At 37.0% G+C, this 13,566-nt stretch overlaps 2 protein-coding genes across 3 annotated transcripts; one reads left to right on the forward strand and one right to left on the reverse strand.

Annotated features, from left to right (window-relative positions):
- Positions 1 to 3,223: 3,223 nt before the first annotated feature.
- LOC124293459 lies at positions 3,224 to 8,086 on the reverse strand. Its single transcript, XM_046734327.1, has 5 exons — positions 7,637 to 8,086; positions 6,678 to 7,502; positions 6,281 to 6,506; positions 5,906 to 6,109; positions 3,224 to 5,352 (listed from the first exon to the last, which is right to left on the reverse strand). The coding sequence occupies exons 1-5, from the start codon at positions 8,084 to 8,086 to the stop codon at positions 4,163 to 4,165; spliced, it is 2,895 nt and encodes a 964-aa protein (XP_046590283.1). The 3' UTR covers positions 3,224 to 4,162.
- Positions 8,087 to 11,667: 3,581 nt separating this feature from the next.
- On the forward strand, positions 11,668 to 13,437 carry LOC107216626 (dysbindin protein homolog). Of its 2 annotated transcripts, XM_015653868.2 has the most exons (5): positions 11,669 to 11,925; positions 12,148 to 12,437; positions 12,654 to 12,809; positions 13,025 to 13,165; positions 13,303 to 13,437. In XM_015653868.2, exons 1-5 carry the CDS (start codon positions 11,870 to 11,872, stop codon positions 13,392 to 13,394), a joined length of 735 nt encoding a protein of 244 aa, XP_015509354.1. In that variant the 5' UTR covers positions 11,669 to 11,869; the 3' UTR covers positions 13,395 to 13,437. The 2 variants fall into 2 exon arrangements, with proteins under 2 accessions (XP_015509355.1, XP_015509354.1); XM_015653869.2 differs by lacking the exon at positions 13,025 to 13,165 and having other exon boundaries at positions 11,668 to 11,925.
- The last annotated feature ends 129 nt before the right edge of the window (positions 13,438 to 13,566 follow it).

A 13,566-nucleotide genomic window follows, 5' to 3' on the forward strand; every position in this document is an offset into this window, starting at 1 on the left:
CGTCGAGGTAAGGCTGTATTTCTTCTTGATCGACTGTAATTACCACCGCTACAGAATTTCCAATTACTCGTGAATGGAGATGTGAAATACAACCCAGTGAACACAATTATGTCAAACTGATGTCAGAATGACGTCATGTCACGTCATGATTTACGTAAGATGTGAGTCATATATGAGTCGCATATGACTCATAATTTCCCACTTCCTGACGTAAGAATCTTACGTAAGATAAATGACGTAAATATGACCTCCAATTGACATCATTATGACTTGACTGGCGTCAAAATGACATAACTCTGATGTCATAGAGAAGTAAAGTCGGTACCGGAAGCTTACAAAAATATGACGTCAAGATGACTTAAATTTGAGGTAAAATAGTGATATAAAGTTGCGTCCAGTGCTTACAAAATTGTAACGTCTGGCTGACATAATTATAACTTACCTGACGTCTCGATGACATAACTCTGATGTCATAGCGATAAAAAGTATTTAAGAATGCTTATAATAATATAACTGTTACAACAGACCTGGTAAAGTCAAAATGTTTATATTTTTCATTTATAAATAGTGATTATTTTGTTACTGTACCTCTATTACAATATAATAATTGATTTTGAAATTAGTTTATATATTTTATTTATGACAATATCCTAATATTTTCAATGTTAAAAATATATTTAATGTTTGCATTTAAAGAGAATTTGCGGTAAGTTAAATTTGGACACTAAATATAAAAGTAAAAATTAAGAAATGTTATATGAAATTCCACTTACGAATTATTAAATCAATACATGATACAACATAGAACATAAATAGAAAAGTATCGTTGATCATTTTTTTTTATACCGTCGTGACATTAGTATTATGTCACTCGTATGTAAAAGAAAGACCGGAAGCTGATCAATTTTACGTAAAAATATGAGTTGTTTCTTACGTAAGCATATGACGGTATTATGATATTCTTTTGACGTCAGAATATGACTTGTAATTTATGTAAATGTATGATTTATTTCTTACGTAAATAATGTATAAATTTATGACTTTGATGTGACGTCACACATATGACAGGGATAAGACATAATATTTACATAATATTTAAGTCACAATCATGACGTCATATAAAAGTCAAATTTTAGGTCAGTACTATGTCATAATGATGTCATACTACATGACATCATATCAGAGTCATCGATAAAGTCATTTTTATGTCATATCTATGTAAAAATTCGATGATCTCTATGTGACCTATCTATGACGTCATATGGAGGTCATGTGTTCACTGGGAAATTCATCCTCGTATTATATTTTTTCTGAAGAGTAGAATCAACGAAAATATTATTGAGTGCTTCTCATTGTTGTATTTAGATCAGTAGAATATATCAATTTAATTTCACGTTCACCGGGCAAAATAATTGATATAGTGTGACTAGTATTTTTTTCTTTCTTACACAATAAATATTTCTGGTTCGAATGACGGGACTTGTATGAAGCCATTAAGTGCGAGAATGAAAATCTATTCGGTTTGCGTGTTTTGAATTTATTCGATATATAATACTGGGACGGGAACATAATTAAAGTGTTCGTACATACATACAGTATAGTAATGTGGTGTGAACTCTTAATTATTAAGGGTGGTGTTCTGTGTATAGAATAAACCAAGGCATGCTTGACTTCAGCACTGTCTCCGCAGTACATTATTCACTGCAGTATGCAGTATGATTATTCATTCCGTTATTCCATTCATACCATTATCTAACACTGCAGTATAATGAAATTAACGAGAAAATTTTGCAGTATAATTGTAAAATACTGCAGTATAATTATTCTTTCCATTGAATTGTCATTTTGTGACGCGCCATTTGAGATATCTACTTTCTAATGTAATACGAAACACGAAGCGGCGGCAGTAACGTGCGGATACATCAAGTTTAACTATTGACAAACTCAACGATAAAGAATGTATTTTATCCATCTCAATCATCCACGTGAAATTACGTAATAGCTCCTAATCTCTCACGCGCACTTGAGACTATGTATATATTGGTACAGTTTAAATTACATTAGTTATTCATGTCATTAAATTCAACGTAAAAGTAAATTGGCCTAAAATGTCCAATACAAAATATCTTGCAGGTACCAATTATGAGGAGAGTTACTCGTTGCATTTTTTTTTCTTTATTCCCAACATCTTTTTCCTTGACACGAAGAATTACGCTATTAGTTAGCATATTTTGAAATAGTGCGATATATGCCCAAATGTTATAATGCCAGTCAAACAAATCATAATGGTAAGTTTAAACAACAAAGGCAAACATACAATGTTATTACCATGTATGAGCTTTCGTGTTAAACAGAAAACAGACAAACTTGTTTACGCATAACACTCTAAGACCATGGAAAATAAACACATGATATATCAAAGCTGTGTACGTCAATCGAGGGTTAGGATCTGTGCCACAGCGGTTGCATCTATTTGAGAAGGTTTTCACGTCGGATTAATACTGTATGGCAAAAATGAAGAAGAAAAGATATTTATGACCTCGTTGTAGTTGGCATCGCCAAGTTCGAATATTTCTCTTGACGGCTCTGTGAAAGCAACTTCAATGTAATACACTATGAAGGACGTATGTGCAGGCTGTGATTTTTATTTCGGTACGCGTGCGACATTGATGTGATGTCACGGACAATTTGCGCTGTATACAGATATCGATACCAGTGCCCAAACGAAGTCAAAATAACAGTTTATACGTCTTTCAAGCTAATAGATAATAACCGATACGAGTAAAAATTGTCGATAAATAATTATGTTATTGAAGAAATGGGAATGCCAAGAGAAACTAACAGAATAGTAAATTAATGGTTAATCGATCCGTATCGATTCGGAATCGTTGAAACGTATGTCGCCGAGTTAGGTTCATCTTCGTGGCAATACGTATGTAAGCAGCTATTCGTTGTCAGTGACTAAAATAATTATTGCATTCTTGGCACACAAAACAGAGCCAATAGGCCAAATCCATGAAATTGTATTCTCGAAAAGTTTTGGTAAAACCTGAAACGAATCGAGCATTGAAATATGATTTGCGAGATCAAAAATTTTTGAAAATTACAATTCTCGAAAGTGTCCACACCTTAACTATATTACGGTTTTCCTGTACATGGAAAAATCAGAACTTAACTTAGAATTTAAGAATCATGTTTACGATTGTGGTTGATCATCCCACTACGTGCTTTCGAGATTTTTGGCATTGACCGCTTGTGCTTAATGTTCATCTTCGTATAATTCATGCAAGAACGTCGAGTAGTGAAAACATATTACCTACCAGTTTTCCAATAATATTTGGGATTATGGTTATTCATCTTGCATAACTAAATTGAGATAGCAGTATATGTGTTTTAACGGGATACCAATTTATAGCACGGTAGTGGAGATACACATAGAACTTTCTTTCGGCTAAAACAACTTCAAGCCAATATTGCTGCTGAATTCATGTACAAATTTAAAGTCACAGGGAAATTTGTTCATCTTAACATTTTAATATATCAAGAACGATGAGACCAATACCTTTGCCAACAATATCAAATGTGCATAATACTAAGATAACATAGCAAGTTACTAAGGGAAAGTACAGAAAACAACTCACTGGTCGTAATCGTAATAAATTTGAAGGCTGAGCGCAAACAGTCAATAGACAAACGGTGTAGTCCGCGAAGTCCATAAAGTAAATTTGTTGCAGACAGATTAATAGCCACGTCATATTTAATAAAGTCTGCGTGGACTATTTAGTTCTGTTAAATTTTTTGTAGAAGCAAAGTTTCATTGCTGTGACATGCTTTTGAAAAGTAACATTTTTGTCATGCCAGTAAATGCATACCTAGATTTATATCATTGGTGGTCAGTGCCTATTTTGTACTCATACGTTCAACAGTCTCTTCAGAGATTCGTTAGTGCGACGATTTTACAAATATTACAATACTTTATTGACATTTCCGACAAGATTGTGATAAGGGAATATGACTTTAAACTTGGTCTTAACGTAATGAAAGTTTTTCTTGCTATATGAACGCAAGTTTTGCTCGCTAAAGAAAAGTGCGACGAAAGGCAGGAGTGGAAATTTTTGTGAATTGATTGAATCACCGCGAACTTTGTGGGCAGACTCGTGCGTTAACTTTGTAGCGTAGGATTGTGTACAATGATTGACGTGACGCTACCAGTCTGGGTTCTTCCAGGCATTGGAGCTGTTCCAGCGCCAATTGATCCTTGTAAACTATTCGTCTTATAGTTGTTCCATAAAGGCAATAGTTGAAAAGGACTCAGCAAACGCAAGTTGTAAACTTTTGTCGGTTGAACGTTGTACCATCGAACTGTCAGTATATTTTCTGACCAGATTTTATTTTTCAAATCAATTTGCGCCGGTTGGAACAAATTCGCTGGATCCGAATGAAGATCAGCGTGAAAGACAATTTTTTCGGTATCCTCGGCTCGACCACTACGATACGAAGTACATACATGTAAGCTGGTATTATCAAGGGTACTCGAACAATAATAGGGAAAAAAATTAGTGACTCGGAGGTGATTTCCATTCTTGAAAGTCGTTGGTACGAAGTGAGATGACGGAAATATCTTTCGGTCTCCGTTGTTTGTCTTCGACTTTAAGTGAAACTCACTAATTGTAAGTACGTTTCGTACTTTGGTTACCGTTATGTTATCGTGGGGACCGATATCGACTAGTTCAATGTCAGCGTCCTTTGCTTGAGGTGAAAGGTCGATTGGTTTCATCAGTAATGTATTTGTACAATGAAGCTGAGGTTTCTCAATCGTAACTATATTGTGAGGCTTGCATTGTTTCTTCTTGTTTCTAGTTGCGCGATTTGAAATTTTTTGATGTGCTAGTTCTTCTTTCCAAAGCGAATATCCTATGGTGGAGAGAAACGATTTTTGTTGGGCTTCCTTTGCTGTTACGATGACTGGAGCGATAGACGTCTCTGAAGAAACACTGACAATTTTTTCTTTCGAACTTTTCAGAAACTCCATTTTCATGCAAGGTCCGCCTCCCTCGGTCGACTCCAAAAGCCTGATGGCCAAACTTTCCGGAGAACTATCCATTAATCCTTCGTTGGATAGAAATAACTGTTTTCGGATACCTTCCATTCTGGGTGATCGTAGAATGGTGACCTTCTCATCTCCGCCCCCGGTTTGTATCACTTCCGAGTTTTGGTAAGATTCTGATATCCGCCTGTTCATTGATTGAAATGTATACGTCCCTTCTAAATCTGGTGTCCCCGTCATCACGGCGTCTGATTCGAGCTTTGAGGGTGACATCAGTATCAGACGCCTTTTTGGTGACGCTCGAGCTGTCGAAACAAAAATTTATGTAAAATCATTACTTTTGTTTAATTTCAGTTAACTGATATTTGTCAACTATACCGTAGTAGAATTGCTTTCAAAGTGTAGATACTTAAGTAATTCAGAAAGAAACCAGCTTGATAATTGTTATCCGTACTGCAAACTAATATAATAGGCGAACTGCAGAGAATTTATTGACTAACGTAAAATTTTACGACGAACCACTATTTTTGCACTATAGCTCAAGAAATGATGTAGTGACTATGTCGACTATGTAACGTGAGCTTTGGCTAAAGACAAACTGACCCACTGGCATCCTTAACTTTTTTATGCGTTTTCATGTATTATACTGAATCTAATTTGCGGGTTTTTCGGTATATTAGGGTAGATATTAACATTTTCTTCACTTCTTATATTTAACAGAAGAGTGATAAATATGGATGAAATATTGGTGTTTGAAAATTGATTTCGCAATGGCAAAGATCCGATTGATAATAGAAAAATGGGCACATTTTGTCTGGTATGTGTGAGCTTGTGGAGTAGCTATGAGTAGGATCGTACCAGTTCCGTCGATCTTATCTCCTGATGCACCCCTAGTTGTGTTTTTCGAATCCTGGTAAAGTCTTTGATTTAAGGCTGTGAGGCTTTTCGTAACAACGGCTGGGCGGGAGCATTTGTTGTGAAAATCCCCGCGATGTAAACAAGCACTTACTCCAAGTCTACTTTCCGGTCTTAATATCGTTATTTGTTGGTGGGGCTGGGTACCTTGCAACCATACGAGATGTTTCAGTTAAATTCGTTCCCGTATATGTACTCCGCAGATCGGACTCTCAGCATAGCACCAATAACCAATCAATCCACGTTAACACGGTTGTGTACTCCGTGTTTCAAAAACTACACGAAAAATGGTAATAGAATTATTTTGTAGATTGTAACCTTTTTTCTTTGGGGACGGAGCGTTCTTTACGGGACTGCAGTGTCCGAACCCCGAACACTTGTGACCTCCGATGCACTCCTTGTCTTCAATGACCGATTTGCTTTGGTCTTGCTGTTTACTCTTCACCGGAGGAGCTGGAGATGGGTTGTGACTTTGACTATTACTTGTGCTACCGGCTCCACTGTCGCAATTTCTGTATTGCTCCATGGCTTGCCGTTCCAGTTCCTAACAAAGTCAATTTTCTGCTAACTCAAATCGCGTGATACGATGAATGTAAATAATGTCAAATAAATTTTTTTGAAACGTTTGAAACAAACGTTCAATAAATCTGTTTCCGTTTCAATTCACAATTTGTAAAATGTTTCACAAACCGAGCTTACGGGTCGTAATACTTACTTGATACTTGAGAGCTAAGCACTCTTCGGACGTTCTATACTGTTCCATGGCTTGCCGTTCTAGTTCGTCGTAACGTCTGTCGAAAATATTTTCGGTAATAATTCCCGGGGACGAAGAATTGGTCAATACATCTCTGTAGAGCCTTCTCTTTGTCGGTATATCACTAGACGTATCAACTTCACTCAACTTTGCTAAAGATTTGTCCAAATCTGGTGAAGGTACATCCTTCGGGTCATTATTCTCTTCTTCGATATTTTGATTCAATAATACGGTTCTTTCGTCGTTGCATTTCAGTTCAAAACTTCGAAAGTCTGAGACAAGTGTATTTACTGCAACGAATTCTTTCGCTCTCTTCGGATATCCCTTCTCGAGCCACTGTAACACGTCGATTTCCGATTTTAAATTCGGCTGTCTAGACTCCAAGATAAAGCTAGAGCTTTGTTGGGGATTCTTTGACTGATTTCGCCTAGCCTTCATAGCGCTTTTAGTCAGTAATATCAAGTTGTTGAAATCAACCCCTTGATTCTTTCGCCTTTGGGAAGGATCGTTATAAAGTTCTGGTGGTTTCTGGTAGACAGGAATAGCCGTGGAGGCAGGTCCTATATTTTGCTGTGTAACGTTTCCTGCGAACTTATCTTGAACCTGTATCCGGCGTTGAATGAATGCTGGACAGATAGGCTGCAAAGGCGTACAAACTGGTTGACGAGGCGAAGGGCAGACCGGGACTTGTATGTGTAAAGCACGACTCGGTCTTTGGATCCATTGATGTGACGGTCGGGTAATGGAAGTTGCGTTAGAAACTTGTTGTATTGGTATGCCCGCGTTCTATGATCACATTAAAAACTTCATTTCGTATTTTTCTAACCAAGATAGCTTGCATGTAACGAAGAACCTGAGGTTGAAACTATAATAAAAGATATCCTTGAAAAGTGCCAATTATGTAACTGAATTGTAGGTACTTGAAGAACATTTCCACTTCCTGGTATGCGCCCCTTGTTGTACGGAAACAGTTCTTCCTGATAGCTCCTCTCTGCCGATGATGGAAAAAATTGCAAAGGTACCGACTGTTTCTGATAATCTTTTAATCGACTCATCGGTCCCTTCGGGAAGAACTCCGGCACTTCGGCACTCAGCATCGGTGGAGGAGACTGTCGCACTATTCCAATTGACTCCGAACTGGAAGGATAGCGACCAAGTCTAACTGGAGCCGTTTGATGTTGGAAACCGCATTGGAGATGCGAATGCTTGTTATATGGGAGATGGTGTGGCTGCTGTTGGCCACATTGAAGATTCTGCTGATGCCGCTGACTGTACTGAAAACGTTGCTGTTGTTGCGGCGACTTCAAAGAGTTCCACAAGTCTCGTATAGTATCTGAGGTAACACGAGTCTGTAGTTGCATCTCCGCCATATTGTCAATCGTGTAGCGCGGCGGAAGATATCTATCGTAGTCTTCCGGATCCACGTTCTCGTAATAGGGTTCTAGTTTGATTGTTATTCGAAATAACCGAGAAACAACACGTCAGTAGGGATAGTGAAACGATTAACAGAATCATCCAAATAATTTCGAAGTGGGATGTGAAATAATTGTAAACCGCACCGTCAGATTCAATCTTCCTGAATTCTAAAGGGCGTCGACAATCTGCGACACAGACTACTAGCCTGAGCTTATTTACTTGATACAGATGTCGCAAAATAGATTCGATAATTGTAGATGGCTACTGTGATTCCATACGATCTAAACTACCGTAATACGTAATTCAAACTAAACAGATACCGTCCGTATGTGTTGCGCGCAGTGAGGACGAGTTGGAATTCTTGCCAGTCGAGTTCGTCGGTGGTAAAATTTGTTCCAAATTAGGGTATCGTCTTTTGAAAACGTGGTCCCATTTCACCGGCGCTATTCGTCCTGTCTTGGGGTTTAAGACTTTACCAGGTATTTCCAGTCCCTCGGTAGCAGAACTTTGCAGTTGTGGTGATCTAGGTTTTTTGGCAGTTACAAGAAACATGGGGCTTTGCAAAAGTCGACTCGAGGAGCCTTATGATTATAATGACTGCAAGTATGTTTAATTGTAACGGGTGTATACTGAAAAACTAACAGTTCATTATCCAATCGCAATGTAGCTCCAGAGCTTAACCGGGTGAAGTGTTCTTCCACTTCCTTAAGCATCCACGGTTCAGTTGTAGCATCGTTACAGATATTGGACTGCTGAGCGACCGCCGTGTGGTCGCCAGGTTTGTACATTCGCTCCCTTTCCTCGCTATATTCGTAGTTACCATAATGGGCCAGCCTGGATCCGGGGATTGTGTCGCGGACGCACCTCGGCTGGTAGTTGCCATTTTCTCGATATCTTGCGGTCAGTTTACAGTTCTACCGAAATCAAATTTTATTCGTCCAATGTCCCCGAATAAAATTTATGCATTGTACGAATGGACTATTCTCTTTTTTACTGAGTAATTATCAAGAAGTACTTTATATTCGCATCACCCTTCAGCATGGAAAATTTTAAGGTGTATTCAAGACCTTGAACAACTTTATTTTGAATTATTACAGGAATCAGGTAAAAAGTACGTTTTCCTTTCAAATTCGTTTCCATACAAATTACACGCTGATAAAAGCGAGAAATATTTCCAGCACTGATTGTGCCTCAGCCTCAGATACATATATTGGATATGATCGTTTTTTATGATATTTAATGAGTGTGCTGAATCGTACTGTGAGTGTTGAGTACCACTCGTCATAGGCGATCTTCGTTATACATCGAGTTGAAAGCTTTTAGAGTGTTTAGTTAACGAAATCACACTCTAGAGTTAGAAGCCCGCACAAAACCTAGATTCTGGCTGACAATTATTTTGAACCGATGCCATCAGTACTAAAGAACGGGAGTTTTATGTTGCTATTACTGATATGGGAGACGCGATAATAAAACTCGTTATTCCACTTTTTTAATGGTGGTATTGAAACGAAAAGATACTATCGCAGTCGTCGTAAACTCGATAATAGTAACAGTATTCGCATCACGGTTCGAATTTTACGATTTGAAATTTCAATATTGGTGACATAACAAGATTTGTAATCCGTAGTTGTTATTGATGTTGCAATCATGGCTTATCTAATGAAGAATTCGACTCAAGGCTAGTACTAACATAGTTGTTGATTGTATGAACTGATCTTAATGACTTTTTCATTATTCGATCAGAAGAGTCGGTGGATTTGTAACATTTATTTTGAAAAGTTCATAAAATTTACCTACAACCAATGTGGAAAACAGTACTAATTTGTATATTCATAAATGTAAAACCAATTCGGATACTTTAAAAAGCATTATCCTTTTTATTTCTACATCATGCCAAGATTAGTTTCAACGGCGGCCACATATTGGGAACGAATAAAATGGAAAACAGAGTGTGCACTCACCCTGCACATAAGACAATGATCCTACCTGAACCCACAACGTATGGTTCAGCTTTCGGAAGGGATCGTCTCGATGAAACGCCCAAGCTTTATCAGCGATCAGTGCGATATTGGTGTAGGCGCTTTTCAGAAGCTCCTCGTCGTATGACGGAACGGAAGATAACATTATCTCGTCATCGCATCGTCAATACTTTTTTACAATCAACGCGAGAGACTGAAAACTTATTAAGTACGTTAATTCTCAACAACGTTCGATTTCAATATATTTCAATTTTAGTCGCAAAAGACCATTAATTTGAAATTTCATTCACGACCTGTGAAAAAACAACATGAAATGTGGCTTACGTCTTGTGAACAAAATGTATTCGGAGCTATGGCTTTTCAATAATGAAAATTGACAGTAGAATGTGAAAGACGAACATCCAAGTGGTAATAAATTCACACCAAGAAAATAGATGCATATCATATGGAGGCAATTTTTTTGTAAACGGAGAATTCAAAAAATTCAATAAGACGAAATCTGACCTAGTACTTCTTTGAAGTGTCATTACATATAATGCATGTAACTAAAATATAACACACATGATTTTCATTCTCTAATTTATTCTGTTCAGTTTGTTTAGTTCTATTTGCTATTAATAGAAGGCTGACTCATTTCGGGTAATCAACAGGAAAGTTTTTTGCTCATACTCAAGAAATTAAATTACTCGCGAGATCGATGATATAGAAATTAATCAAAACTTAGTTCCTAATTATAGTAGGCGTTTTAATTCGCTCAACAAATCAATATCGAGTAGGGGCCTAAATTGGCAATATAGATCGTAAATTAATTAATGTTCCTTAATTGGACCATTAGTATACAATGTTACACGTCGATTCAATGCTATAATTATATATCTCGTGTCTTCCTGGATAAATCTATACATTGACCGTAAAAGTTACTCCTGGAAACTTATTCATGGTTAAAAATTTAATACAATCTGCTTAATAGAAATTATTCCTGAATCGATCTGCTGCATCGAAGATTACGGGTTCGGGTAGTTCAATCGTCGAAACGAGCTGCCCGTAATATACGCAAGCACTGAAATACCTCACAAACCTGCGCGGTGAAATTTGACTAATGACTCTTTAGTGCACTGCGCGAACAATGTACCATGAAACTTATCAAATTTTACTGAAAATTCTCAGTGTATATATAATAATGTAAAAAGTCTTACATTTTCCAATCGACAAACCATGTAATTGAAAGCATTTGCGCCTCCTGTTAATTTTGAATTTTTTACTGATCTGCTACTCTGAAAACTGTAGTGAATTAGTTCGCAAAAAATCTCTTGAGTATCGATAAGTCCTCAGTTATGAATATTGGAAAAGTCGAAGAATCAAGTTTGAGTCTGTTAGTTTGATTTTCAAAACCTAAGAAAATCGAAATATCGATTTATTAGCGAAGTAAGAAGTTCTTAATATTTTCAAAACTCTTTACCGATGTGGTAGTCAGCAGTTAGCGCTAATTCTCTTATCATGGTAAGTCGTTTTGTCGGACCGTGACTCGTGTAGTTGGCCGAATATGCGGCGAAGGCGCGTTGTACTGACGTTCGAGCTACACTTTACAGTTTTCCGTACGTTTTGAAGCTTGAAATGTTGTCACTTGACTTAACCTAATCAAGCTGAAACCGATTAATTTAATCGACATGTCACAACGTCGAAGAGTGTGAATATTATTTCTCAGTTTTCACTGAAATATAACTGAATTCGAAGAGTGCGGTGCCAAGAATCGGAAAAATGTTTGGTTCATTACGAAATAAATTTCAGACTGTCCAAGACGGGATTTCTGCTGGGTACGTCCTCTTAATTTCTCCCAACATTTGCCAGTTATCATTTGATTTGCAATTTCGCTGATAGTTTTCATGCCGAAAATCATCAAAACTCGTTTGTAGTAATGATTAAATTTTCTTATCGGCCTAGAGTACTGTGGCAAATGCCTAATTCGTTTGGTTCGATAAACAGAAAAGATATTGAAAGACAGGAAGATCAACCTTATTTTACGTGAAATATTTCAGCATTAAAGGACTTACAGCAAGCGATAATTCGAAACCTAAGAAGACAGCAAATGTCAGAAATGTTAATTACGATGCGGGAGCAGATCTCTTGTTCCACTACCAAACAGAGTGGAACGAGCTACACGATCTTACTGAACAAAATGCAGGGAATGCTGAAGTAATCGACTCTCTGGTAGCATCGATTCATGAGAAGCTGGAGCAAGAGTGGAATAGCGTTGCACGACTCAATAACGCTTTAGCGTCGGTGCCAAAAATAAATAATGATATTCAGAATCTGATGGATCAGATAGGTGAACCATCATTCATCTATTCAATTACGGATTCAGTTATGCAAAATGTTTATTCCTGGTTCAGAAACTGATAATGATGCAAGTAATTTGATGACGGATACTAGTGTTGATTTCGTTACCTTTATCCTGTTCAGGTCATATAATTTAAAATGCACTTTGCGATACTCTAGAAAAGCTTGTTTAAAGTCTGTTTTCTCAAAATATTTGTCCATGCAGGGTCACTCCAAGAATTGTTTGAAGAAGTTGAAGGAGCCATTTTTGAAATGGAAGATTTGAAAGAAACTCTAGACCTACAGAGCAGTCAGCTGGATCACAGATTTCAGTTGGCACTTTATAAAGAAAAGAAATTATCTGAATTGGATTCTGTGAGAGGTAATATCTTGTGCGTCAATTAAAATTAAAAGGACCTGATGTTGTGCAAGAGTTATGTAACAAAATGTATTAACTTTCATACATGGAATCAACTGTTGTCTTATTTCTTCATTATAGATTTAAAGTGTCTGAACTTCTGCCTTTGCAAAAATTAATTCAAAACCGATCCATGTATTGTCCTATTATTACAAAAAGTATTGGTAATCGTTTTTCAGCAAAATTAGCCAAAGATCACTCCAATCGCGTTTTGCTGCATGAACTCAAACAGCAAAAAATTCTGAAAGAGAGACAAGAAACTTTTGGGGAAGTGTTTAAGCAAGAGATGCAGGAGTATAAAACCACTGGATCAGTTCCAAGTGGGTAACTCTTGCACATATTCCTAATGATTGAAGCAATTTTACAAAATGAAAGTAACTGAGAGTGTCAGAAATTGAATAGAGATATTCAATTATCTAGTGTGAAATTAAAATTACATATGAATTTCTACTTCCAGAATTAGCGAGTGTTCAACACGGTCAATCGCTAGATGAGGTGGAATTAGATAATACTGATTTTGCAGATCTGGATGAATTTCTTAAGAATTGATTGATTCAATTTATGAAAAATCTTGATGATCAGTATAAAACATGAACATGTACGATCAAAGGTGCCTGAATCTATCAGCTCTAACGATAAGTTTGTAAGAAGCGACAGCAAATGCTCCACATCTATACATATTCATACGTATTTGTTCAGGGAAACTTGTAAATAGTGGCTA

Source organism: Neodiprion lecontei, chromosome 3, assembly GCF_021901455.1.
Source record: "Neodiprion lecontei isolate iyNeoLeco1 chromosome 3, iyNeoLeco1.1, whole genome shotgun sequence".
In the NCBI taxonomy this organism is placed as follows: Eukaryota; Metazoa; Arthropoda; class Insecta; order Hymenoptera; family Diprionidae; genus Neodiprion; species Neodiprion lecontei.

Bases quoted from the DNA above. Each gene is read 5' to 3' on its own strand.
- LOC124293459 (XM_046734327.1), bottom strand. From the start codon at position 8,086: ATGGCGGAGATGCAACTACAGACTCGTGTTACCTCAGATACTATACGA. The intron at 6,507-6,677 runs GTAAGTATTACG...TGACTTTGTTAG, and splicing joins GCTTAGCTCTCAAGTATCAA to GAACTGGAACGGCAAGCCAT. The intron at 6,110-6,280 runs GTTACAATCTAC...TATGGTTGCAAG, and splicing joins TCCGTCCCCAAAGAAAAAAG to GTACCCAGCCCCACCAACAA.
- LOC107216626 (XM_015653868.2), top strand. From the start codon at position 11,870: ATGTTTGGTTCATTACGAAATAAATTTCAGACTGTCCAAGACGGGATT. The intron at 12,438-12,653 runs GTGAACCATCAT...TTGTCCATGCAG, and splicing joins GAATCTGATGGATCAGATAG to GGTCACTCCAAGAATTGTTT. The intron at 12,810-13,024 runs GTAATATCTTGT...ATCGTTTTTCAG, and splicing joins TGAATTGGATTCTGTGAGAG to CAAAATTAGCCAAAGATCAC.